The 27,896-nt window shown below is 45.2% G+C and overlaps 1 protein-coding gene across 13 annotated transcripts in view; it reads right to left on the bottom strand.

Annotated features, from left to right (window-relative positions):
• The window catches only part of Sv (paired box protein shaven), a 152,132-nt gene that overhangs the window by 29,085 nt on the left and 95,151 nt on the right, over positions 1–27,896 (bottom strand). For 12 of the 13 annotated variants that reach the window (XM_083106231.1, XM_083106232.1, XM_083106235.1 and 9 more), the window contains one exon: positions 1,573–1,738. In XM_083106231.1, the coding sequence (XP_082962357.1) occupies positions 1,573–1,738 (166 nt within the window). Of the gene's footprint in view, positions 1–1,572; positions 1,739–6,248; positions 8,909–27,896 lie in introns of those variants that run through there. The other variant, XM_083106241.1, reaches the window with a different exon arrangement.

Genomic DNA, 27,896 nt, shown 5'->3' with positions numbered 1-27,896 from the left:
ATGAAGGACATTACGCAGGATCCGAATCATAACCAGCTTTACATAGTCTTCAGACCGCGGCGTGTCTAGAATACAGAAGCGGATACGCAGAGGCGTGTCACAAAGGCCGACGAGACGAGCGCGACCCTAAAGAAGAAGAGCACTTTGTGTTTCTCGCGACGGAGCCAGGAAAGGGAGATGACGACTCGATTTTGTGAGGTCGCCGCCGATGTCGGGTGCCTTTCAACGCCGTCCCCGTCAGCGAATTTTACGAACCCTCACCTAGAGTCGAAAGAGAATCCTGGTATCCGGTTTCGTTCTAGATTCGGCGAACAGCGTTCTCGTCGTATCAGCGACGCGTGACCGCGTAAAGCCGCACAGTCGCCGTTAACGTTTGTCGCGTCGTCGACAGGCCCTTAAAAGGCCGTTTTCGCCGTATCTTCGGGCCATAAAGTTACACATCCGCACGCGGAAGAATACCGTGTATTTAGCTGGAACGAGAGCCAAGTCCTCGAGCAAGTCTGCGTTTAAATTTAGCAACCGCGTAAAAGCGAGACCCGAAAACGCCTGCGTCGAATAGACTCTTATGATGCAATCCTTCCGGTGTCGAGATCCGCAAAGTTTAAAAATTGATCCGAAAATTCAATCCCTCTCCAATATTTTGACGCGTGCAAGAGTGAAATCCGATTGACGGATCGCTCGCATTTTTGTTAATGACAAAGTCTCGTTTCTCCGAACACAATCCTCGCTCGGGAAAAGGGCCCGAGCCGGGAAGAAAGGAAGAGGAAGCGGTAACTTTAGTCGCGGCAGTAAATAATCCAGTCGGCCTTTATTATGCGGGATTCGTGAAAGAGCGCGATATATGACAATGATATTCGGTCGTGGGGGACGCGAATGACGTTCGGGCCATCAAAGCGGCACGAGGCCACCCGTTACATAGCAGAGCCGAGGGGACCGGAGGAGGGTGGAAAAAACATGGAAACCGCATATCGTCGGGCGACTCTGCGCGTCGCGAGAGTGAAGGGGCCGGTTCCTTCCTTCCGGAACCCCCCTCGTCGTCTCTCCCTTCATCGACCTCTCCTCTCCTCCCCCCGGATCCGTTTGCCTCGCGGTCCTAACAGCGTCTTTAATTAAATCACTTCGGGAAGCGAGAAAGCGGTCTCGGCTTTTTTTGCTCCCGCATCTCTTCTTCTCATCCGCGGAGTCGGGAACGACCTTGGCCACTTCGCGGCGCGGAAATTGCAGTGTTGCGTTTGGCAAGAGAGGACGAGCTTGATTCTCTCGTAAATCACTCGCCCTTCGACGACATTGTTTGTGCTTGTTATCCGCTCTCCGAACTTGGCAAGCGCCATTTTCAGAGGCAAATCTCTCCGAGAAACATTTTAGTGTATAGATTCGTGGATAGTTGTTCATATAAATAGTTCGTCTTTTTACAATGGACATTTAACTTTACAATCCTGGACTGTGAGAGAATTTGATTTCTTGGGGAAATTTGCGCACTCGGATTAACAATGTCGCTAATCTCCCGAGGTACTCGACGGGCAGCCGCGATTGTAACGGATACGGATAGAGAGGTACGGTGCCGGTGCTCACCTCGACAGTATCTTGGATACACAGCCGTGAGATACCCTGAGTTGTCTCGAAATGTCGCACGGTCGGACGCCGCTGTGCGCGAGCTCGACGATCCTCTGCCTGACTACATCCGGTAGGGGCCTTCCGTTCACAAAGACGCCGCCGAGCTGGTTGACTCCGCCGTGACCTGGAAAAACGAGGATCGATAATGCATTAATCGAGCATGAGGCTTAAATCCGCAAATAAGAAAAAAATATTCGCAAAAGTAATTCATATTGTACAGCTAAAATGCGTCATCCATATCAGTAATATACATATATTATCTGTTTACTTTTACAAAGATGGTAGCATTTTGCTGTTAAACGTCATGTTGAATTCCGATATCATGGATTTAAAAGATTCGATCGTGTCGCGAACGATTCGCCGTGAAATCGCGGCGTTAAACGCGATTTGCGTGTGAATCGGGCTTCGCGCGCGCGCTAAATCGACGATCGTTAAAGGAAGCTGGCAGAACGGATCGCAAATGCCAATGTTAAATCTTCTCTCGAATGGTCTTTATCGCCACGGAATCATTCCACTTGACAGATTTTGCGGAGGAATGTTGTACCGTTCGCCAGCGTGAATTTCTATCCAGAGGACGATTTGTTTCTCTCACGCTTTAGCAGTTTTAAAAATAATGATTTATTTATTATACATAGTATGTTTGAAAAGTAACTATACAGTTACTTTAGATATTAAAAAAATATATGAAATTTATTAATAAATTATTAGTCTTCATCAAAAACTTAATACCAGGAGAACTGAAAAAGGTTTAAGATATAAGTTAAGACTTGTTTGCATGCTCATAAAAGCCATTTCCAATATCTTTTGTGAAAAATGTATATATGTATATATTAAATTTAATATATAAGTTTATGATCTGATAATTATATAATGATATAGTATATATAATGAAGGGCGCAAGTAAAGACGGATTAGAATACATTGTGAATGTAACACGAATTAATGTTTAATATTTCTGCCATCTAATCATTGTCACAGAGTCGAGAAACGTTCCAGGGTGAACACTGAGCATTCATTATTATTAGTTTACTCCCCGCTGGCACTCGAGTTTCTGTCGTACGTCGTCGCAGGCTTCATTTTCGCGCATTAAAGCCGCCTAACGCGATAACTCGGAGCCAATATCGTAATGGAGGGTTCTGCGCCGCGACATATGTCCCCCTGTTCGTGCCAGTGCACCGATGATTCGATGATCATCGTTGTTTTCGACGAACCCTCGACGACGAAGAGTTGGTTAAATCGGCCACGCTGTCGCTCTTATCCGAATATCCTCCCTCTTCAACACTTGCTCCGGCAAATACATTTCTGTCACGACTCGCGAGCTCAGAATATGAAGAATTATTATCATTATTCGAGGAAGAATAGAATAAATAGCAATATATTTTTCGGAATTTGAACCTTGCGATTACGTCACGATCCAATACGAGATTCTGTCCGACGTAGAATTAATCCGAAGAAACGAACTGTAGAGACTCATCAAGCGCTCGCGCGTTTGCGTTTCCATTCGAGGGGGATTTCGTAATTACGGTAACACCGCGATCTATGAGGCGTGAACCGCAACGTTTTTTTTTCACCGTTCAGCCGTATATATCGCGCCGCTCGATGATATCTCGTCGTCGCACGAAGACAATGAGGTCTCCGCGATCATTACTGGAAACGATACGCGCCTTCCGGTCGCAAATCAATTCGCTCTCGCGTTTATGGTCGCGTCCCCCGCGGCGCGGCCGGTAGTCAGGGGGATAGTCGTCGGCATCATGGTGGCATTGCCAGGGCGAGAGCACCATGACTACCCTACTACACACGCACACACGCCGTCACGCCTGCTGACCACAGCTATACGCGAGGGCTTCGGCCTGGACCACCCCCGAATCGTTCTAGCGACTACTACCACTATTACTACTACTGCTGCTGCTGCTGCTACTACTGCTACTGGATTTTGCTGCCGTCGCTGGAAACTGGCCGCCGTATTACCGGAGCTTATTGCCGTCCGCTCCGTTCCGCACTTCTGGGATACGTCGAATCAAGAGATGCACCAACGTCTCAACTCAGTCCCGTGTAATTGCGCTCCTATTGTTTCTATTGTCTATACGCTCCACAATCTTTCCTTTATATAACGTAATATTATGAACAAAATTATGGAATCTAAAGAGAAGAAGAAAGCCCTCAAGAGTTTATGGTAATTGGAAAGTTTAAACGGATTTTTTCGACTCGACCATCTCGAAGAAGAAAAATTATGATTGTTATTGTTCTTGTGGTTCTATTCGATTCGTTTTAATAGAAATCTCTCTGATGAAGCGTCGCTTGCGATAGGACGATCAGCGGATTCGCACGCAATTTCGTCGAGCTGCATTCAAGTTCGTGACTCGATCAAATCGGATTTACCGTAGTTTTATCGGAGAAAACCGATAGCATCTACTAATCAATCGCGATTCGAGCTGCCATATAAAAACGGCTATGCAAAATCAGGTGACCTGGCTGAGCGTCGAGCTGCTGCGGACTACTTCCGGACAAACGCGATCTCCAATGTCACCTTTACATTATCATTACAAATGTGCCCTGTCTTAAGCTGGCGCGCTAACGATATCCTTGAAATCTCGTCGCGGTTCCAAGTCTCGATCCGGTCTTCGTTATCTTTTGAATTTTTCAAAGTCGATTCCTTCAGACAAGTATTATCTATGACGGAGAAAATATTTATAAGCTTAGAATGCTTGCGCGTTTTTGAGCGAGCGAAATTGTTCGAGGCTTCGTTAATCGTAAAAATATGTAGATTAACTTTTTCAGATATATTGGGGAAAAAATCTGAACTCTGTATGTGGGAATTTTTTTTTATTTGCACGTATATTCGCGCACAGTATGTTCCACTTTTGTGCGCTCGCAATCGAGAATGGAGGACCGGTCCAAGATAGTTTCAGAGCCAATAAAATGAGGACCGGTGATACACGATCACGGCGGCTCGGCTTCGTGTGTATATCGGAGAAGCCAGAAGAACTTTGATATAGATTCCCGTATAGTCACTCGATATTTCTCCAGCATCGCGCTGCTTTGTTCCCGTATTACATTACGCCTCGACGTTATGTATTGCCGAGTACGCCTGAATACGACGGACTTTATTATCCGATGGCTAGAAAAATACGCTGGGAAATGTAATTCGCCGGTGCGAACCGTCTCGGAATTTTACGACGTTGGTCGTAATCAGATCGATTTACATCGAAAAGCATTACATCGTAATAGAAAAGCGCGTTAATATCCCGCTTCGATGACGATCATGACAGAAATTTTTCTATCGAACATCAATATAAACTATCTAACGACATAATATATCGTGCGAAAAATATATCGTGTAGAAATTACGATGTCCTTAAATTTTTTAAATTAAATTAAGTGTTTAATAAAGCAATTTTTTTAAATAATGCAATGAAAAGACACGCTCGTTACAAACGATTTTACGACGCGCAATCGGCGATCCTTGTCATTCTGTTAATGCTTCATAGTTAGTAATATTTCATTAGATTTAACGGACCGGCTGCGCACTCGTAAATGGAATGCGATTTCGATTGCTGCAACTTTAAAACGACACTCGAACTCGTCTAATTAATATGGTCGGACCGTTAAATGGACGGAAATGTCCGCGGATCGGTAAACTCGTTATTTTCGCGCAATATCCTGGACAAAGTTAGATCAACGATAAGCTCTTGCACGTGAAGAATTGTATATGTAAATAAATTATGATTTATATTTATACTTAATTTAAATTATAATTATATTTACTTGAAAATTTATTAGCCGTGTACTCTAGAAAAGCAAGTAGTTTATTATAGAAACTAAATCGGATGCGAGAGGAAGAGAGAGAGGATCGTCACGAGTAGCTCCTACGCAGATCGTCGGTCGCGATATGATTGCGGTTTAGTTTTTCGTCGGTACCGGTACCGCTACGGCTCGGTTAGCGATTGAAGGCCATTAGATTTCTTGTTTTCGCATTATCATTTACCCATCGACGTCGCTGGATACGTGATTATTTTCCGTTCATCCCGTTTGCTCCACTTAATCGACGCACCGTCGGCAAACTCGAAGAGAAATCGCGAGGGAAGCGTTTCGCCCGCGAAAATGTCGCATGCGTTTTCGCGCTTTTTTTGCATTAATTATCATGCAATATACCCAACTTATGGCGCGACTTTGCGATTGTCTCGTATTAGAAGAAATATAAAATGTAGAGAACCGACTACGTTAATTGAAAAAAACTCTCGATGAAGAGAAAAAGTCTGCTTACAAGGTTAGATTCATTTATATCTAGGTACTTATTAAAAAATCGTTATGGTTGCCGCCTGATGCAAATGATTGTTAATGTGAACTCAGAACTTTGACGATCAAAATAGAATCCGTGCGTTTGAGAGATATATCCTAATAAATATTTATCGCGATCTCTTTATACTCGGTGATAACAAGATAATAAAAAGGAAGGATTAAACGAAACAATGGCGAGTCGTAGTGATAAATCGTAAAACGACAACGAATAATCCAATGTGAAATATCGGATTTACGCGATTATTCAGTGTGCTGATTGATGACGAGGCGGAAAAAGAGATGCGAATAAAAACATAGCTTAGAGTATACATGGTTAAAAGGATTACAGGTCTTACAGGTGTAATATTCCATCATGTTCTGATTGTATCTGTAGGCACTACTCAGAGTAGTGCTGAGGTCCATCGCGGCACTTCCGGGCCCGACGGCCATCGGGTATCCAGGTGCCTGCCTCTCCGGAGGAGCAGATTTTATATGTAATGCACGAAAGGCATCCGAGAAGGACCGGCGGTCCTATTGACCGCCGATAAAGACCTCTCGCGCGTTTCCAGAAGTGGCTCTCTCGTCTCTCTCTTTCTTTTTACGTGGATGGAGCAGGCGGATTTATGGCGATGCGACACAATGACTGTCATCAGGAGCGTCTTTGTGCCGGACGACGGGTGACTGCTGCGGACACCCGGTCGACCGTCGCTTCATCTTCGTGAATCGAACGTCGATTCCGTCGGAAGAATTTGATCTAGTTCACGGGTTTTCAGAGTTCACAACATTGTTTACGTACGCGTTTCGAGGAGATGCTGCGTTCATTTAAATTTCATATGAATTTCATATGGGAGAGTATTTTCACGCGCTTTATAATAGTTTTAATTCAGTCGTTAATTAATCTATTGCACATAGTTTTTATCCACGCCCGAAACTACTAAAGTACTACGAAATTTCTTCGCTTCATGACACTTTAAACATGACAGTACGACACATACGACGAGCACTGCCTCTTATCGTTCGCCACAATCACCAATCCAGCTCACTGCATCCAAGTGGTCCAGTTGACACCTCGAGTGTCTCGCATACGCGAATCTGACAATTTGACATTTTACACGTCCTACGCAAGTAATCAATGTTTATCACTTTACTCCAATCTGTCGGATAACGTTGAGACGTGTGAATTTCTCTCGAGACGGCGTGTTACAAAATACGTGTCATTCGACACAACGACATTCATCCCGCGCATCATTGACGGGTGATAGACGGGATTCGACAGGCGCCAAAAGCGAGGACTCTATGCGTTTCCAGAAAACGGAAAGGAGGAGAACGGTTTATCAGTCGCACGTCTTAGCCGCTCGTTATCGTTATCAGCCGCCGCGCGAGCCGAGCCGAGCGACGCCGCGGCAAAACCGGGCCGACGACGTCGTGGAGCACGAAGGTGGCTTCTGCCGACGGACACACGTGACTTCGGACAGCTTTTCGACCCCCGCCTCGCGGCGGCGAGCTTTCATCCCCACGTCGCGCGCGACCCCGCCTTTCGCATCCCTCGATCGGCATCCAGCCCGTGTCGGGATTGGTCGACGCGACGTGACACCCGGGTGGGAGAGCGCCCTGCGACGAGGGGTTTCTACGGAAACGGCGGCGGCGTCGCGCGGGATAACCTCGTTATTGGCATCCCGGACGCGGGATGGCAGGCGGGAGGACGACGGAGGATTTCGCCGATCTGTAGAAGAGAGAGGAAGGCGAGCGCGAAATAAACGCTCGCCGGCTGGTCTACCGCCAACAGTCCCGCGCGAAATCACGCGGCGCACACCCCCATGAGCACTGCTTATTCATGAGAGGGTGTCCCTCTTCTCTCCGGGAAAGAGAGAGGCAGAGAGGAAGAGGTCGTACCTCTTGAGCTCCCTCGGATACGATGTCGCGCCCTATCGATTTTATTTATTTAAAAGTTACCCTCCGTCGCGCGCTTCTCTCTCGGGTTCCTCTTCTCGTACGCGACTTCCGTTCCTGCGGAATGGATCGTGGCACGCGTCGATCACTGGATCGAAGAAGGAGAAAGAAAAGCGAGAGTAGGTGAATACGCGAAATAAACGATGAATGAAAACGCGTTTGTCGATTTGCCGTTGGTGATTTCACGACAAATTTTATCGCGATCCTTGGACCTTGCACTTTTGCATCTCCTCGGCACTTTTCACGTAATCGCTCTTCTGACGATTTTCCTCTTTGATCATTTCCATTTAATTCTCTTTCGACGCGTTATAATTTGCGCTATAATTTATTCGCTTTATGGATTCTTATGTACGCGAAGAACGACTCGAAGGGTATCGAATGGTAATAAAATTGTTTACTGTCACAGTTTGGAGAGAAGATGGAAAGAGAACAATGGCGGCGAAGCCGTGTAGCCAAATATTTAAAAATTAATGTTCGGCTGGTATATTGCCAATGCGAGATTACGCGTCTCTTGAGTTCCTCTTTCAACAGGAATTTATTTCTTGGAATCTCTTTTTGAAGAGTTTCTTCCTCATCAATTATTCTCTTCTCAATTACTTATATACACTATTCTTCACGTCAATTTTGTCACGTCGTATTAGATAAAATCATCATAAGAAATTCTCTTGAATGCAAGGTGGTAGAAATTATCCAAATTATATACGTCGGCGCAGTTTGTAAAGATTGCTCGGACAGGACGTTTGCATATAATCTCCGTTAACGTTACGGCGTTATGGCAACTTAGCACTGAAAGGGTTAGCACTCCCGGAGCGCATCGCGCGACGTCCCGCGGCATGCATCGCCGCGACTAATTACGAGACTGATTACGTGGAGACAAACGCCGTGGACGCTACGGAGGGATGGCGAAGGTGACCGAGGGAGAAAAGGGCACTCGCAATATCTGCAAGTTGCGAACGATAGGTGGGGAAGTTGAGATGCGGAAGGTGGGGCGCGACGGTATACTGGTTTACAAAGCGACGTATTCGCTTTCCTCCTGCATGCGTTCCTTGGGAACTTATTCTCGGACATGATACGTATCGCGAAATATATAGATACTTATTCGCCGGAAGAGACTTACGGTTTATGACGCTTAAAAGTTCGAATGGCACGAACCGCTCGTAAATAGATGCCCGCGTCTTTATATTTTATTTATAATTTATATATTTTTTTCTTTTTGAACACATTAATTTCAAGCAAAATTATAAAATCGAGTAATAATAATACTTATGATGTAGGACGTGAAATAGATTTGATACACAAAAGTTAAAAACAAAGGATTTATTTCGCATCGCTTTTCTGTCGAAGCGATCAAAGCAGGATAGAGGATACCACTACCTTTCTAAATGTTACGCTGGGAAGGATTGGGCCCCGTTCCGAGCTGCGCGGATCGGGCTGGATTGCCCGGAAGGTGCGGTCAGCCGTCGTCGTCGGTGGGACCGTCGCTGGGTCGCGAATCTCACAAGGGTCCGGTTTACATTCGAGTGCGTTCCTTCGCGAGATTTCTTTCTCTTTCCGTCCAGCTCGCGCTGACACTAGATACCCGGGATCGCGAAACAGTGTGCCTTGTCAAACGGCGTTCGCGTTGCGTAACGCGGTGCGTGTACGCGACACCGACACTCAGGCTCGGGGACGCGGGGCGAGGAACACTTCGGTAACGACAGCACGATCGATTCGTGCTGTCAATTCGTGAGAATATCGAGAAACTCACGTGGGATGCATCTGGAGCGCGTACAAAGTTATTCGACACGTACGGGAGGGAGAAATCTTTTCCTCGGTTTTTTTATCTTTTCCCTCGCAATTATGAGCTTTAATTCAACAATCAGAAATGAGATCTTTAATTTCCGGAGAAGAGCGCCATTTACAATTCCCTCATTCTTATACTTTTTTGACGGAAGCGAGATGGTGATAAATCAGTTTTTCGCAGAGGGAATTCCTTCGAGAGGGAAGAAGACAGAGAGAGGCTTACTTTCGCCCCTCGCAAAAATTACTGCTTCACCTGACGCGTGATCCTCACGAGCAGGGACCCTCCATTCGTCATTACTACACCGGACCTAATCTCTCGAGGATCTCGTTCGAGATTACGCTTTGGCATATCATTTGCCTGAACGAACGAGCGGCACCGGCCGCGTTGACGGGTAATATGTCCTCTACATGATTGCACCGGTCTGCCCGACGCTGAGACGACGCATTTGCAGGCGAATAGGGACGCATCCGCGGTGCGGGCGGTGGTGGAGGAGGAAAAGGGAGCGGCGGAGGCGGGGGAGATGAGAAGGGGCATCGCGCTGCGGTGCACGCGCGGGGCAGATGCAGATGAGGTCGTCGTGCGGGGTGCATCGATCATTGGGGTAATGCGGCCGCATCGTGCTCTTGGCTGTCCCTAATCGGTACCCGAATGAGCCGCTATCCTTCCTAATCTGCCGACCGACCGCCGCATTAATCTCCTTTATCATAGCGCGCGAGATCGAGGAGTTTGCGAAGCAAACGGGACGTCTGCGAAATTGACGATGTTGTTAGACTATATCCATGTCACGCGATAATATATGTTGGCTTCTTTCGCTTCTCTCGCGATTCGGACGAATTTATTTTCCAAGAAAATAAAGAATACCATTCTTTCTTATTTAACCCTAACATCCAAAAGACATTTTTGGTCACGCGCGAGACTTTGGATAACGGATACACAAAGGATTTACCCTCTTCGATTCGCGGGAAACCGGCGGAAGGAAGGGGAGGGAAAGAAAGGTGGGCGGCGATAACTCACGAGATTTGATGTAAATAGCGCACTTACTTATTCGCCAGTGTCGCGCGACAGAAGTTAAAAATACGAAGGGTAAGGGTGAGGGGTGGTGGCTCGTTCGCGGGAAGAGAAGGCGACTTTTTTGCGTAATGAAAGCAATCAATTCAAGTCCCTACCGCCTCCGCCGTCCCGCCGAGAGTGGATAGTCGCTCTTTCTTTCTCTCTCTCGAGCCCTTCGTCTCGCTTCTGTTCTCCCTTACGTAGCTTGGTCCTGTTAAGGACCAAGGAGGAAAGGAGGCGGTAGGTAGAGGTAGCGATGGCGGTTCACCCTCGCGTTTCGCCGTGTTCACCCTCTTCCTCACCACCCCAATGGTGGCCGCGACCACTTTTGTAGTCATCATAAAATGCCCTGCTTTCAAGTTCCGACGATTGCTACTTTTTTCCCTGGTCCTCCTGTTCCGAGGGTAGCTCGCGGAGGCGGAGAATAACGAAGTGGAGATCGTGAAGCGGGAGATGCCGAGAGAGAATGAGAGGGGGCGGTTGAGGTGGCGGTTAATCCCGAGCATTCCTGCCGGAGGGGAACGGCGGGTATGGAAGGACGATCTCTTTAAAAGAGCACTAAAGTATCGTTAATCTTAAGAAGAGGAGCTCTTACTTTCGCCCGGACAGACCGGTTAGACGCGTCCGCTTGATACAGAAAGAAATTGCGACGCCCTGAAATAAATCCCCGTCGCTTCGCGTGAGTTTATCGGCGCAAAGTGACGATATTTTATTAGTTAGATTGCAGATTTTCGATAATACAATTTTTAATTGAATTAATTAATTAATAAGTTATGAGAGATTTTTTTATATTTTAAAAATCAATAAGAATCGATAATGGATCATAGGCAGCTCCATAGTTAATATTACATACGAGGTTTCTTTACCGATGAGATCTGTATATGCGTACGTTTGTCTCTTGGAAATACTGTGATAATGTTATGAGAATGGGATTCCTCGACGACAGACAAAGAGGCAACCTTCCCGCGGGAAATGCTAAATGTCAAACACACAACCCTCCGACGTTCCCGCGAGAGTTAAAGGCCATAGCATCATAATATGATTACGTTCTGTTCGTTATCCCCTTGTTTAGAGACGCGATTATTATTGTGCGTCGACGAATTTATGACAATGTAATACCGAACGAGATTCAATTGCGGAAATAATCGAGCATTATCTTTCGTTCAAATGTAACTTCTCATCTTTTAATCTTTTAAATTTCTGCTTATATATTTTCCTTATCACACTAAAAAAATAAATTTTCAAATAATATTTTCAAAAACAAAACTATTTAAATGATCATTTTTGAAAGCCTACATTTGAAATACGTCCACGCCATCGGCTGGGAAATAACCGAGAGAGCAATTGGGTCCATGCGTTTCCCCGCGTGCGAGCTGCATTTTAGAAGCTCCCCGTATTAAGCGTGAATAGCGTTACGGTAATGGCTGGAAGAAGGGTTATGTCGCGCGCATAAGGCGGGAGAGTAGGGGATAGGAGGGAGGACATGCCGCACTTGAGTGGTTTGTCGTCGTCTTGCGGTGGGTGGAAAAGCCTAGTGGAGGATTCGTTCTGAGTGTGCGGACACGCGAGGGGGTGGCGGATGAGCGCGAGCGCGAGCACGTGCTGTCGCGTGCCGTGATCTATGCTCCGTCACTATACGTCCCTCACGCACAAAAATACCCACACATACACGCATACGCCTATATATGGAAATTATTGCCACGCGCAATCCGGATACGCCCTTTTCGACTATAGCGCACTATACGCGCATCACCGACCCATCTCGATTTAACGGAGTATTTTAAAAGCTATCGATCGGCGACGATGCGAGAGAGAGCCTTCGATGCGCCGCGAGCGATAAAAATTCTTCTGCTCGTTAATCATCGCGGGGACATATTGCGTTGCGTCGCGCTATTTTACTCGTCGCGGCGCGCTTTTATCAAAATTCCGCAACGCTGAATGATGTATGATTTTATACGAGAAGCGCGATTCGCGAAATATCGAAATGAAAGCAGATTCAAAGGCCACATCTTGTTCGGAAGACAACGCTGCTAATTATAAATATTGTATTGCGAATATTTATAAAGAGAGAGCATTAAACTGCGCTCTATTTCTTTCTTATAATTCGACGATTGAAAAACAGCGTCGCGCTTCGACCCTCCTCCAAAAAGACTCGGCGATCATCCTCGATGTCTAAAGGTAGTGATGCGGTCGTGAATAAGGGCGGGCTGGCTGGTGCCTCCAGGGGGTTTAACCCAGGGGTTGGTGCATATTTCACGGTCTGCGGTCCCATCTCGCGGAGACAATCTGAACCAGCGCGGATACATCATCGCGTGACGCCACGTAATAACTTCCCGGGCCACAACGAGCTCCTTTCAAAACCCTCTTATTTATTCATCTCACCTCGTCCGCTGCTTCGCTCGCTCCTTCGCTCTCTATCTCTCTCTTTCTCCATCTTACCTTCTTTCACTGACTTTCTCCAGCCTTTCGTCCGCCGAACCCCCAAGCGTTATCCCTTTGCAACTTGGCACGGTGCTCACTTTTCTACCGAAAAAAATTTTTCTCGTAAGGATGTATTAATTTTTCTTTTTGAGAAACTCGAGGAAAGTCTCGAAAAGCGAGATGGCACGGAAAAAAAATTATGTTTAGTAATAGATAATAAGTTGTTGCAATCAGTTATGTAATAAAATGGAGATATTTTCGCATTAACAAACGAGGGGAATGAATTATCATCTCTGGTTTGTCGTTTCGTGTAATACGTAGATGTGCCATGGGACTACTTCAAAAAGAAAATATTAATTGAGCACAACGTATTGCTCGCCTCGCATTCTCCGAATAGCGTCTAATTTATATGCGAATTCTCGCAGCGTTCTTCTCCGTGCGACACTCTCCTCGTTCTGGTTTTAGCGCCAGATGTTGCTTGCGACGCGCGTAACTGCATCGATGAGGGATCGGTGTCGAAAACACGGAGGAAGAAGCTGACAGGATCTTTTTTTAACACACATTCGTGTGACGAGAGTAATATTACTGTAACGCGCACTTTGAATTGTCGACGCATAACACGAGTTTATGCAAACACATTTGCGCGATTCACGATCTAGTTTGATATTTCGATACGTATCTTTGCAAAGATATTATCGTGTTTGCTTTTTCTTTAAAATTATATTTTTTTTGTTATTTAACATATTTCGTTATATTTCGAAGATTATTTCTTTAACCTGGAAATCCTATTATCGGATCAAAATCGGAGAGGTAAAATCCCTGTTCGCGAATCGTATTCTTTTTGCTATACATTACGACTGATATATTTAGATAAAATTCTGTCGAGTGCTCCGATAAAACTAGAAGGAGAAGAGTCGAATCTCGTTGGTTGGACGCGGCCCTGACCGTTAAGATAATAATAATCTTACGGGCGTAGCAGAGGTCCCGGGCCCGCGCGAGAGATGAACGAGGCGCGCGCGAAAGCGTGTACGCGCGTCGCACACGCACTTGGCTCCTCTCGCGCGCGGCAGAAAGGCTATTTGTCGGATGACAAACGAGCGGCGGGCTACGTGGGTGGCTTCGGTGGCCGCGGGAAATGGTGAGCAGCGCGCCGTGTCGCCGCGCGCGCTTTCGCGCTCTCCTCGCGCTCTAATCCAAAGGCGAAACCCAGACTAACGCGACGCAACCCGTATATTTCACCCCCGTCGATTTTTCTCTCGACCGTCATCGCGATCTCCTCTCTCATCGGACGCGAGTTTGCAAATTCGCCGCAAATCCGGACTCGTACATCGCGGCCAGCACAGTAGATTAGTGCAAGTATCGTAGCTCAGGGAGAGAGAGAATCCGGTTATAGAGAGAGAGGGAGAACGAGAGAGAGAGACAGAGAAAGCGGATACATTTTGGTGGCCGGCACGGTAACGCTAGCACGCACACACGCATGCACGTATACACATGCGTGTGGCCGGGAGGCACATAATGTCTAATGGGGGTGATTGTGCTCGTGCTCCGTGACGGATCAATCTGCCACCCCCTTCAGCCTCCTCCTCCTCCTCCATCACCCCTCCACGTCAGGCCGAAGAGCAAGGGAATCGTCAGCCCTTGGTCCCAGCAAGCCGAAACTCGAGCAACGGCCTCGCGTGGATAACGCAACTATTCGTCATATCACTGTGAAAGGATCAGAATTAGACGCTGGAAGCAGCATTAATCTGCGAGCGGCTAGAGTGTCCTTTGAATTTGACCCTCGAGCAATTAATTACAAAGTAGGTAGGTGTATTAATCAAGAGACACATCCGACAAGTGACATAAGTTCTATCCTACAGAAAATTTAGTAAATTTCGCGATTTTTATAAAAGATAAGAATTTTTCAGAGGCGTGTCAGTTTAATTTCGGATGCTGCGAGCTCGACACCCGATGAGAAAGGATGATGTTCTGTTATGCGAGTAAAGATATTCGCAAACATGTTCGTTTATGGCATAACCTGTTCCCGAACAAGACTGTTCCAGCTCTGGAAGCGAGTCTACTTTATGAGATAACGAGGCAATCTTTCATATCGCGTCGCCCACATGTGGCCGTTGACATAAGCACGGCCACTCCACGTGTATTTCGATCGGTCGAAAAATCGCCGTGGATCCTGCCGGGTTTGAGTTTCCGGGCGATGGAAAGAGAAACGAGAAGGAGAAATTAATAATTTGTCGTTTCCTCCGCATTTTCTCTCTTAGGGTAGGTAACTTGTCCCGCGGTGGGATTCTCTTGCAAGAGAAGCACCTATTAATGGATGCAGCTTGTTTTAATTGACGTTATTAATAGTACCGATATTCGCTTCGATCGCTCGATCTATTCATACTCTTTCTCTCTTGGTGTCTTGCTCATTTTTTCGCCCTATCGCTTCTCGAGACATCGATTGCGGCACATTAAACTGCCGCTATCCTGTTATCAATTATTTGCTCCGCATCGCCCTAACGTCGAAGAACCATCGCGAAACGTTCTTATCCACCGAGCTCGACCCAGGCCTCGACCAAAGGTACGGACGAGTTTCGCGTTTCAACCCGTGGTAAGTCGCAGATGGCAGCAGATGGAGGTTGTCGCTAAATCCAGCCCATGTCGACGATTTACGATCCAGATAGATCACGTCGCAATAATGACAGGGTCGCAGATTTATCGAGAGAAAAAAAAGAAAACATTCGAGGATAGCAGTTCGTAAATTGCGACGGAATATAACGGCTTCGTTTCTTCCAGGTGGGCTCTTTTTTCCTTTGCATTTTTCTATAATTTTTTTTCTTCCCCAGCACGCGTGCCTTTCGGCAGGAGACGATCTCCCTTCGTGCGCCAGCAGAATCGACGCTCGTTCTGAAACGATCGTTGGGCCGCACGCGTATTAGTTCCGCTTATTGTGCTCGAGCCCGTAAAAATTAGTTTCTAAAAGAAGACCTTGCGCAACACGCAGAAGCGGTTCGTTGGCTCTCTCGGCGCGCGCAAACAGGGGCAGGGGAGGGAAGAGGCAAATTACTTTGAAACGCATTCGCAACTGCCGATCACGATTCCATTAACGCGCTTTAACTTACTGCGAAAGTTCGCAAGGTTCTTTTTTTCTCTCTCTTCTCTCCCTCGTGTGCCGTTAAACGTGCGAGATCCTATATTTCACGGATGGTTCTTCTTACTAAAGAAGGTAAATATGTAAATCGTTCCTTCATCAAGCTCTCCTCTATCAGATCTTTTAGATTGTCGTAACGGTACGCCTGTCTCGGCGAAGAGTGTCGACGAGCAAAACGCGAAAATTCTTCCGGGACTGAAAAACCACATGAGGGAATTGACATTTAGACAGCATCGTTAACAGCCAGGCATCAAACGGGCATTAGAGTGGAAAGCAAAGAGTGATCCGATTGGTCTCCATATTACGCGTTATGTTCCGATTACTGCGCGAAGCTTAATGCTTTACTCATTTCAGTAAAAACCAGTCGCGTAAAGTCCGTTGATCGACACACGAGGGATCCATTTATCGTTGCTCGCGATCTTAATGCACGCCGTTATCTCGTCCTATCGATGGTGACCGGTGAAGTTGAATGCGAAATCGCCGCTTTACCATTTTCATACGACTCTTAATCGCGCGATAAAAACGGTTTATGGTAATTCGCTGAATGACAAAAAAAAGAAACCCGCCATCGATCACGTTTTACGCGAATTTTATGCTTTAGCGAATTTCACGCGATTATACGTGTGCAAGCGTCGCAGTCGATTTCTTCGATTTTAATTGCCGAAGGTCCCGGCGCGAGATTAATGAACCGACGAAATCGCTTTTGCAATCGACGGATGGAAATCGGCGCAACTCGCCGAGTACTAATCGAGCATAAATCGAGCATTAATCGAGCACGAATTATCGAACGTTTTCTCCCGATTCGCGCGCAAAGCAAGGACGATGGCGCAGGATAAACGCGACACTACATTACGCCGCTAATCGCAAGGACGTCGCGAGTGCAAAGCTACAGAAAATTGAACAATCGCATTTTCTTTTTTCGCCGCAAATTACAATTTGTTCGCTCGCGACGAGATTCGCGCACATTTATACGTGATCGCGATACCGTAATAATAATCTCGTACGCGCGACTAAATTGTTTCTCATCACGCTTGGCATTTTTTTACGCCGAAACTCGCGGTCGCGATTTATACATATTATATATGTACATGTGTGTTTCCTGTAAAATTTAAATGGACAAACAGGACTCTGCGGTCGCGTTTGCTTTATACGCTTTTAGGGACTGCGATATAATTGCACGTGACAGATCGGAGCAGCTTTTTCTTCGTCGAGCATTTCAGAGTGACCATCTATCCCGTACGCATGTACAACCGGATAGGTATCGTTGAAAGTCGTCGGAAATCTTGCGGTCGCCTCGGCCCAATCGTTCGCCATTTATTCCGACTTGTGTGTATTATAATTGCGCGCGCGGCGCGCATAAAATCCCTCTTGCGCGTCAGCTCGCATCACGAAATTCCCGTGTATCACATTTTTTTATTACGATTTACGAAATCTTTATCAAGCCGCGCGAATTGGTTGCCGATCGCGAATCCCGCGAGGACGATGCCGTAAAATCTCGGACGCTCTTATTCCTCGCAAAAACAATCTCTTTTTATTCCTTTTTATTCCGCCGCTATAATGTCGCGATAAGTGCGATTATTCCTATACGGACGAATAATCATCTTCGCACCGTCGAGATTGGGCAAGTCTCGGTTCTTGCGATGCGCGATATACTTTGTGTAATAAAAGTCTCGAGAAACACGCGCGGCCGTGTTGTATACGATGATCGCGGTTCATCCCCGCGGCCCGTATATTATAATTGCGCCCATGCTCTTTCTTTTGCCGGGCTTTCGAATCGAACGAGTTCTCGTCCCGCGGTTTTTGTTTATCGAAAATTCTCGATACTACGAATCCACCGACTCGACGAGGAGAGCGAGAGATAGAGAGAGAAAGAGACAGAGAGGGTGTCCGGCGAGCTCTGCGGTCGTGTCCGGCCAATAATCGACGCGCGTTCGTCTCTCTCTTTCTCTCTCTTTCTCTCCTGGACGCGTATATTATAATAAATGCGCGGCGCGGGGCTACCAAGAGCAGGTATCCGTGCGCGCTTCGCGGCGAGCGGGTAGTTAAGAAGCGGCTGCTGCTCGGACGCGACGTGTTACGGCTTTAACCGCAACAACGCGCCTCCGACCGCAGGAACCCCTTTACTTTGCTCTTTACTTCTGGACTCCCCCGGGCACCTACTACGGCCTCCGAGCTCGCTCTCCCCTTCCCCTCGTAGCCGTCACCGCCACCGCGCCCATAATTACCGCGCGATGATACCAATGGTATCGATCATCATCGGGCTACCCTTCTCTCTCTCTCAATGTTCGATTCCCCTCGGCCGAGCTGTAATCCCTATTAGACGCCGTAATTACACCCCGGTATTATATACCAATATTACATCGCTATATACACGTACCGCCGATGTGTATAACCGTCTTCTTTATACCTGCAGGAGAGCGGTAGAAATTGGACCCCGTGTCGAGACGCTCGCTGCGCTTCTAACGCGGCGAGAAAAGTCTCGTGATTCGTGCGATGCGCGATTCACTCTGAGAATTTTGCGATATTATACTATCTGTATTACTGTATTTTGAAACGTGTTGGTAACAACGGTAATATGAATCGTATGAAGATACTGATATATCAATGATGTAAAGAGAATTGATTTCTCGTGTAAAATTAAATCGAAAATTTAGAACGCATTTTTACAAGGCTTCGCTTTTGCGAAAACGCGAAAAAATTAATAATATATTTACATTTTTTTTAGATTCGAGTGAGAGGCCTGACAATCTTATATCATATATTGCAAAAAATTCGTCGCGATAGCCCTTATATAATATTTCATTTTGTAAAACGATTTAAAATAATTTAAGAATTACTGAAGAGAAATTATATAAAATATTATAAGATCGCTTTCTTCTCTTTTTTCATAATATAACATATATGTCAAGTCAATTTATTTTTATAGACGATCTAAAATTCGCGACAGTTTATTTATAATTTTATACGTCATCTAATACAGCAAACATAAAGTATGCATAAAATATATATCAAGATATATAGTAGATGTATGGTCTATACAAAATTATAAATAAAATTCTACTAAATTTTGTCATGAATTATAAATCACGATAATCCTGCACAGCGTATGTTACATATATTAATTTGTTAATTTTTAAAATTATTTATCGAAGTTTTTGTACAAAAAATATTTATTCTACCTCTTCAATTTAGCGTTTCACGTGAAATTATCTCACCTATCAGCTGATTTTGAAGATACGTACATACATCCTATATATAAAGCAATTATTTTCTTAAATATTATCAAATAGCATCTTTGGCATTAGTAAAATTGCGTCGTAGTTGACGATGAGCCGCGGATTTATTTTAGAGCTCATTTCGTAGCTCGTCGGATCGCGGGCACAGTCAGAGGATGAGTCACGTCGGCATTGTTCGGCCCCGGACGAGGAGATATACAACACGAATCATTTCCTGCCGTACATATCCCTATCTATCCGCCTTCACGTTCGCGTATGCGTATGGTACGCGCGCGCGTCGCTGTATATGTGGAACAACGCGCAACGCATCTCACGCTCGAGTGCATACGGCGTGCACCCGACGCGTCTAGCGTCTGACGCGTGCACGCGACGCGTTTTCTGCAAACTGTTTTACGTTTCGCGGATGATGTCAGCCGCTTGTCTAGCCGCGGCTACAACTCGCTTCGTTGCTATTCACCATGTTCCTTGTCTCCCTTGTCTGCACCCCGTGTGTATTCCACGACCATTAGAATTATTAATCGATTGAATTCCTGAGAAAAGTCACCTAAATTTTTTTCCATCAATTTCAATAATAAATTAAGGTATATATAAAGATTGCGGGTTTTTTCCCATTTGAAAGCACTCGTATATCATAAGCGTACTTGTTAATGGAACCGTGCAAGATACATGCGTCCTGTTTTTGAAGCTTCGCGGAATTTCTTCTCGATGAATGGCGAACGTAATCTTTCCTCGAAGAAATGATATATTTAATGATATATTTACATTCCCAACATAGAGGCGCGAACTAAAACAAGATCAATGCCATAATTGTTAAGTGACGCGGAATAACGGATGTGCCAATTCGCGATCGGCATGCGATCGTATATATTCCGCAATTGCGTTGAGAATCGCGATGAAACGAGTCCCGCGCATGAATCTCTCTCTTCGCTATACGTTTCCGCATCCGTTTATCGGAAGGCAGGTCCCTTGTTAATTTGTAAACTGGGAAACGACCGGCATTATGATTTTAACTGAATCTCTTTCTCTCCTTCTCTCTCTCGCGGATATATTAGATACACGCGTACAAGTTTCATCCACATCTGATGCGTCTCTTACGAGCGTCGGCGTCTCAGTTTTATCAATTCGATTATATTGAGGAAGCGATCGCGCGATAACGGGCCTGATTCGCTGATAAATCGCTTCCTCTGACAGCGATCATCATCCGCGATCAGCATTAATAGCGCGAGCTGTCCCCGCGCGTATCGCTCAATTTGTTTCTCGCGCCGCTGGTATGCTCGTAAATCCAGAAGAAATGTAGGCAAAAAAGAGAAAGATTATTCCAAGTAAAAATAAAAAGATATTTACGCAAGATATTTCTCCTGTTATCTTTCCACTGTCATAATCTCATTATTTATTATTACTTACTTTTTACCGATTTATTATCAATAATTTATTATCAACTTTCTTATTTATTTTACTATTTATATTAACTGTGTAAATGGGAGAGATGATAGCTTATTTGTACGTTAATTAAAATTTTTTAATTAAAACATTTAATTTCGAGTCAAGAATAAAATCACTAAACACAAGTACACGACTATATACATATATATATATATTTCACTAGAGGTTTCAAATCACAATTGAAATAATTATTTCTTTCATGACAACAATAAAATTTTTAAATACAAATATTTTTGCATTAATTTACTGCTTCTTTTTTGTGGAACTTTTGTCTGAATTATCTTTTATTTATGTTTTATTTTAAATAAATGCATATTTTTTTGTTGCTTTCCTTATTGTTTTTTTATTATATATATTTTAAAATAATTCGAGAAATGATATTTTTAAATGATTAGTGCGTAAAAAAAGTTCTAAAAATACTATTCAAAATTCAAATACTATTTAAAATAAGCATTTATGACAAAATTCTTTCGCTTATTATTTCAATTAATAATTCTGATGATTACATTTGAAATAAACATTTTTCTTGTACATGTGTCTCTATGAAAAATAAATTTCTATATAATATTCTTTTAAACAAAATTGCTTAAATGATTACTTTCTGCATTTCAAATATACCTATCACTTGCCCATAAAAGATGTTGCGCCGATATTCGCGGATACTTTTGTAATTCGCGTAACGAGCGTGCGCCGGGTGCACGAGACACCGATATCGGTATATATCGATGTGGCGAGGGTATCTATCATCTTGAATCGAACCGGCACGCTTCATTACTTTCGCTCGCGAAAAATCGGGACACTTCCGGCGGCGATTCCGAGGCGACCGAGATCGACGTGTCCGAGGTCGGGAGATCTCGGCAATATTGTTAACAAATCCTGTTAATCTTGTTATTCTATATTATATCCAATTGGCCAGGTGTTGTTCGGTAATTTAATTAATTATCCCTCGATACTCTTGAGCGGATCGAATTAAGCGATGTCGGAGTTCGACTTAAAATCATGCCATGTTATTGTACGAACCGGTTTTCGCCGCGGTAACGATCGAATTCGCTTTTTCCTGACGAGTCGTCTCGTCGGGCCCGAGCAAGGATCATTAGACACGACGTCGTAATGATTGCGTAACGTTATGCGTTACGTATGCAAGAGTGGCAGGTTATCTTTATGGCTACCGACATAACGAACGTATATCCATCTTTCTCCATGTTTGTCTTTCCGTTCCACCCAGTCGTCCTGTGCGCTGATTTCGATCGATTGATGGATCGATCGGAGTTAATTCTACGCGCGATCGTGCTTCTTGCGTCTCAAAAAAGAAACGCAGAGATAAAAATGCCGCAATTTATAATTTAGCGAGTTGTAAACATCGGGAAAACAGGTGGTTTGCGAGGTTTGCTCGGCAAACAAGCACATTGGAAATTAGATTAACGAGAACGATAATTTATCGGAATCCGCGGAAAAGAAAAATTTGCACAGGAAATATATTTATAACGAACGGATTAATAATTTCTGTTTCTCTCTAAAGTTGGAAGGAAGATATAGTTATATATGTGAGAGGATCTATATTTCTTCTCATCAGTCCACTTGTACAGAACTCATAGTTTCATTTAAGATAACTTTCCCTCCCTCTTTTTACATACAATTATTGTAAACAAATTGTACACCAGATGGGAAGAGGCAGGAAGGTAAACAGAGCGAAAGGAAGGATGGAGAAGGAGCGATCGAGAAATCGCTTGTTAATGATCTTTCGAGCTCGGGATGGTTTTATAGCGCATGTTCATCCGTCTATCGAAATAAAACGCGGAAGATAATCATGGAAGATTGCTGCACGTCACGTCTCATCCCTCGAGATATTAACGCGAATCGAAATTCTCAATTTCTTTCTCGCGATAAATTTACCACCGTGTAGATATATATATATTAATTTTCAGCATTGCTCCATAGTAAAGTCCCCGAGACGCGCATTACCCCCCTCGATAATCGGATAATACTGTTCGAGAGAATCCTGGATACACTGACCCTTGTCGATGTTTCCCTTTCATTACCTTCCGGTATCGACATCGCGGCAAATCGCGGTTATGCAAAGAAAGGGGAGTAGGGCGGAGCGCGAGAGGAGGACAGAAAGAGCGAGATGCTCGCGAGGGGACTCGCGGAGGAAAGTCGAAGTGAGGGCCCCCCACGAGCGGGCCCCGGCTCTCCGTGTGGTCCTCCGCCTCGCGGCGACCTCATCCCTTCTATGCTCGTTCTCCCTCTACTCCGTTTCTTCTTCTTCTTCTTCTTCTCGCCGGCATGCTCTCCTCTCCTCGACGGGCATAAATCTCGGTAGGTTGCATTTATACTTAATGTTGCCAATATCCCGTTTGATCCCCTCTGCCTATTCCTTCTCCTTTCCCCATGCTTCCCTTTACTCTCTTTATTAGCCGAGAGACCCACCACCCGGCAAGATCGAGCGCGCAAGTACGACACGCCGCACTTGGCCGGTTCACCCGGTCAACCCCGGCCGGGGCGAATTTATCGTTCCTTCGATAATGGATAGCCACGACGCCGTACGTCATCGACGTCTCTCTCGTGTAAGGGGTTAAGCGAGCGCTAAGATTTCTCGGGGATCAAGCGCGGAGATCGCGGCCGCATAACCCGCGCTGTACGTCGTATAGTTTCGAAATCTGTCGTGCTATTATATCTCGTGATGGCAAATTGCATTTCGCTATCTCTTACAACCCTCTCGAGCGTAATCGAAAAATTATCTTTGCAAATATAAACAATTTTCCGCTAGATGTAAAAGAGGGTAAAGTAAAGCGGATCACCGTAATTAATCGGATATCTAAAACTATCCAAAGAGAAGAGGGATGACGAGGTGGGTATTCGTCAATTATCGTGCTCGTTGGAAGCTTCTCTGAAATTCAAACGCGACGTCATCCTGATTGATTGATACGTTTCGCGGGTATAAGCCGAGACGCGTCTACCACCCAACGAGATCGATCGGCTTAGCGTTGCGTCGGGTTAAATCGACGCGTTCCGGGAAGAAGGATGCAGGCAGGTACATCCTCGCGCGGATTTAACGCCGCTTCGATAATGGATGACGGTTCGGACTGAATCACGACGTCAATGAATTATCGCAGTCCCGTTCGGAGCAGATCCGGGCTTTAAAATCTAAGAAAAGATAACAAATAGTATATCTCTCACATAAATAAAAACTCTCCAGTTGTCAATATTATATTATTTGCAGGTACACAGAATTTTTTGGATCCTCGAAAATTTGAAAATTACCCAAAGCATATAAAAAAAATTGCATTTTTCCCCTCCATATCCGTTTATTCCCATTGTTTGGCCAAGCCTTGATTAGGGCTACTTGTTTATAAAATTTTCTAGTTCCTGATTCAGAAATAACTATTGTTGTGCACCTGTGCTCGAGATGACGCAAATTTGTTCCTCTCTTCTTCGCGGCTCTTCTCTTCTCCCGCGAATCGATATCCTTTATTTTTCCCGCATCGGTCGGAATGATGGAGTGCGCGATGGCCTCGCGATGCGCCGGTTTATCGGCCGGTTCGATTGGTGATAATGAAGTGCGTCGTAAATCATGCATGCGCAGGAACGGGAAATCTTTCCTCCCCTCGCCACGCGTGATTATTGAGACATTACTCGGAGATGCGCACGCTTACTTATGGTAGTTACGGCGGAATCGACGTGTAACAACCGTGATCCCCTATTAGGCGCATACATCGTTTCTTTATTCGGATTATACGCGGCCGCGATTAATCGTGTTGTTATTCAAGTGTACGTTGCTTTCTCATGGGGGATCTTTTAATAGCGGATCGATTAATAGCCGCGGAATCGCAAAAATTTTGGAAGATTCTTGATTCGAGGAGAGCAAACTTGGTAAGAGCTTGGAGGGGGTGGTTCTCACGTGTGTTCAAGAAACAGAGAGAGAGAGAGAGAAATAGAGAGAAAGAGAAATGGGAACGGGGGTGTTTCGTGCGCTCGCCATCTACGTGCTCGCCAGGGCCGTTTTTCTGTCAATCTCCGCGTGATCCCTGTAATTTCCTGTCTAGAAAACCACGCCGTGGCTTTAATGCTCCATTGTCTCAGCTCCCCTCCCGCCTCGCCGTACATCGTACCGGACTACTCCCAGTCTACTCCCACTATTTTAACTATGAACAGCGGTTCTCATCGCGTGCCGATTAAAAATGGAGACTATTTGTTCAGATGATATCAATCATTCCATTTTTTAATCGGGATTAACATATTTTCTTATTGAAAAATTTTTCACTTTATTATAAAAAAATATATATATTTATTTATATTTATTTATTTATATATATTATATTCTTTATCGAACGACTGTCACGTGGCCGAGCTCTTGACTCTTCTTTTAATAAGGGAATACTGTATTTAAATTTTAATTTATTTATCATACTGGCGATGATCCAGATGAAACGAAATCCAGCGAGAACGCGCTGCATAATGAATCTTTAGCATAAGGTCAACGCGAGAGGAAGCGTATCTGAAAAATACGAGTTTCCATCAAGTCGTTACTTGGACACGAAATGCGCCCTCCTACCCTCCCCCGCGGCGGAAATCTATCTCACCTGTGTGTTGCACATCGCGAGTAATTAATACCGCGCGAACAATAGTCGCGAAAAATGGCGAACGTGCTAGATCTCGCATTGTTTGGCCGGGACGGGGTTAGGGCCGAACACGCGCGTGTGCGTGCGACGGGGTTGCGTTCAGCAGGGACAAAGTGGCCGCGGTGCGAGGCGCGCGCGGGCCTCGTCGCAGGGTCCCAGAAGAAGAGGGTCGCGCTGGAGGTGGGCACGGTGAAGGGGAAGAGGCATTGTGATGCGCCCGGAGATCGGTCACACGATAGACCCGGTCAAGGACGTGCTCGGCGTCGGGTTCCCAAGCGAGAGAGCAACACACTCTTCGGGCGCGTGTGTGTGCGTGCGTCGCACACTCTCTCCCCTTTTCCCTCCGTTCCCTATTCGCGCATGTCTCCTCCCCGCGGCCCCCTTTCTCCGTTGGACTCGTTTTCCCGTCCGCTCGCGCGAAATTCGTAACGTGGTCGTTTTTTACTTACGAATCCGCTTTCTTTTTTTTTATTATAATTACGCTCGCGCTCTAAATTAGATCACCGAGGCGGTGGAAAGCGAGACGGACGATTAACCGTTTCGCCGTCTCGTAATAGTCGCTTACGCGTTTCATAAGAGTGGCGGGCCGCTTATGACGGCATTGTATGCGAAATGCGGTGCTGAAGAAGCATTGCGAAACGAAATTGTTGATCGTAGATCGCGGGAGAGATGCCTATTGTGTTTTCGAAGATGCGGGTCAACCGGAACGCTTTCGGTTTCCATCACGTTTTCTCGTGGCATCCCGTGTTAAATACAAAGAGAGAAAGAGAGAGAAAGAAGGGGAGAGAGAGAATATTGCATATCGGACTGTCCGATTCGGACAGTGTGATAAGATTATCAATTGTACTTTTCAATTATCGATCGGCGATAACGAAAGCGTGACCGGGACATCGAGTCCCTGCGCGCGTTTTTGCGAAATTCTGCGAGAGCCTATCGTCGTCCAGTAAATCGGTGTCATTCGCGTATCGCGGCTGCCATTCGTGGCATTGCCGGTTAACGCAATTAGACAGTTGCCGTGCGTGGTGGTAGCACGCGCTCCGCAATCCGTACTCGTGGTTAGGGCGGTCGTTACACACTTTCGCCGCACAATATGCGCAACCTCGTCTGACCTCTCCTTCCACCTGTAAACCCCTTCCATAGAATGATTCTCTACCGCACGAGAATATATTATAATTTTGCAGATGCTCAAAAAAATGGTGCACATATTAAATGAATCTTCATTTTTGTAAAAATTCTAAATTCGAGTTGATTTAAATATATTTCGATAAAAATATGATTCTGAAAACCAACCAGTTAATTATAAGCCTTATTTTAATTATTTAATTAAAATGCTCTATAGTAATTAGTGCTTTTGAAATCCCAATTATTTTTTAATATTGCTAAAAATTATTTATATCATTTTATAAGATTGCCAAGTACGAAAATATATCAAGATCTCACGTACGTCAAAATATTTCTGAATTATTTTATTTTCATTCGAGGAGAAAATTTTTTTCGCAAAATGATTATCTTGGTGTCGAAGAGATTTCGATGCGGCAAAAGTTGCCGGCTTCCGGAAGTGCCGCGAGGAATCCGACCGTCATTGGACGATTCGGCTGCAGGTGCACAGGTGAATTTCCCCCCTGGTTGTTGTACCCTCGACCGGTTCCCCACGGTCTGCGCCACTCGAGTAGATCTGACCTCTCGCTTCCTGCAATTTGGCGTTCTTGAAAATCAATGCGGGCGGAGAGAGCTATCTCGCGGTTCCCATCAAGGCGGCTTTGGTTCAACCTCCCCCGCTCACCACTTCCTGAGAGATTGTAAAGCCACGCGCAGAAGAAATCGATGTCGCATTACGCGGGTAATATCCCTTTTATTTGAGATGTCATAACGTGGTATTTTTTTAGCACGATCGCGTGACGCGGTTACAAAATTCCACGCAGTATCGAATTTGATTGAGGATAGAAAGGTTCTCGAGTTATTTAGCTTACGAATTGCGTGGAGATTGATCGCGTGGAAATCAAACGCGTTATTTTTTTTTTTCGTTTTTGCTTCTTTCCCTAATCTCGCATCTCGTCATTTCCTTTTTCAAGCATCGACTACACAAACAATTGCGAAAGGGAGACGCGCGATTGCGCCTCTCCTTGGGAACATCTTGTGAAATCGATGTCGCGCGATAGCGCCCGAGATAAGCACGCTCGTACGTGTTTATTACATGATGATTACAGCGATGTGTGATTACTCATGCTTGAGTTTTCGCGAGGTGCGAGGGAAAATCATTCCTTTTGTGAGAAAGTGCGCGTTAATTGCATTTTATATTTGTAATTCCGTACAAATACTTATTACGTAACCCCTTCCAATTTTAATAAATTAATTATTGATTATTAAAATTT

Source organism: Camponotus vicinus, unplaced genomic scaffold, assembly GCF_025532165.1.
Source record: "Camponotus vicinus isolate PSW18456_S1 unplaced genomic scaffold, iyCamVici1.0 SCAF_8, whole genome shotgun sequence".
Classification (NCBI taxonomy): domain Eukaryota; kingdom Metazoa; phylum Arthropoda; class Insecta; order Hymenoptera; family Formicidae; genus Camponotus; species Camponotus vicinus.
The sequence above is the reverse complement of the archived record's forward strand: the minus strand, read 5'-3'. Positions and strand labels throughout refer to the sequence as shown.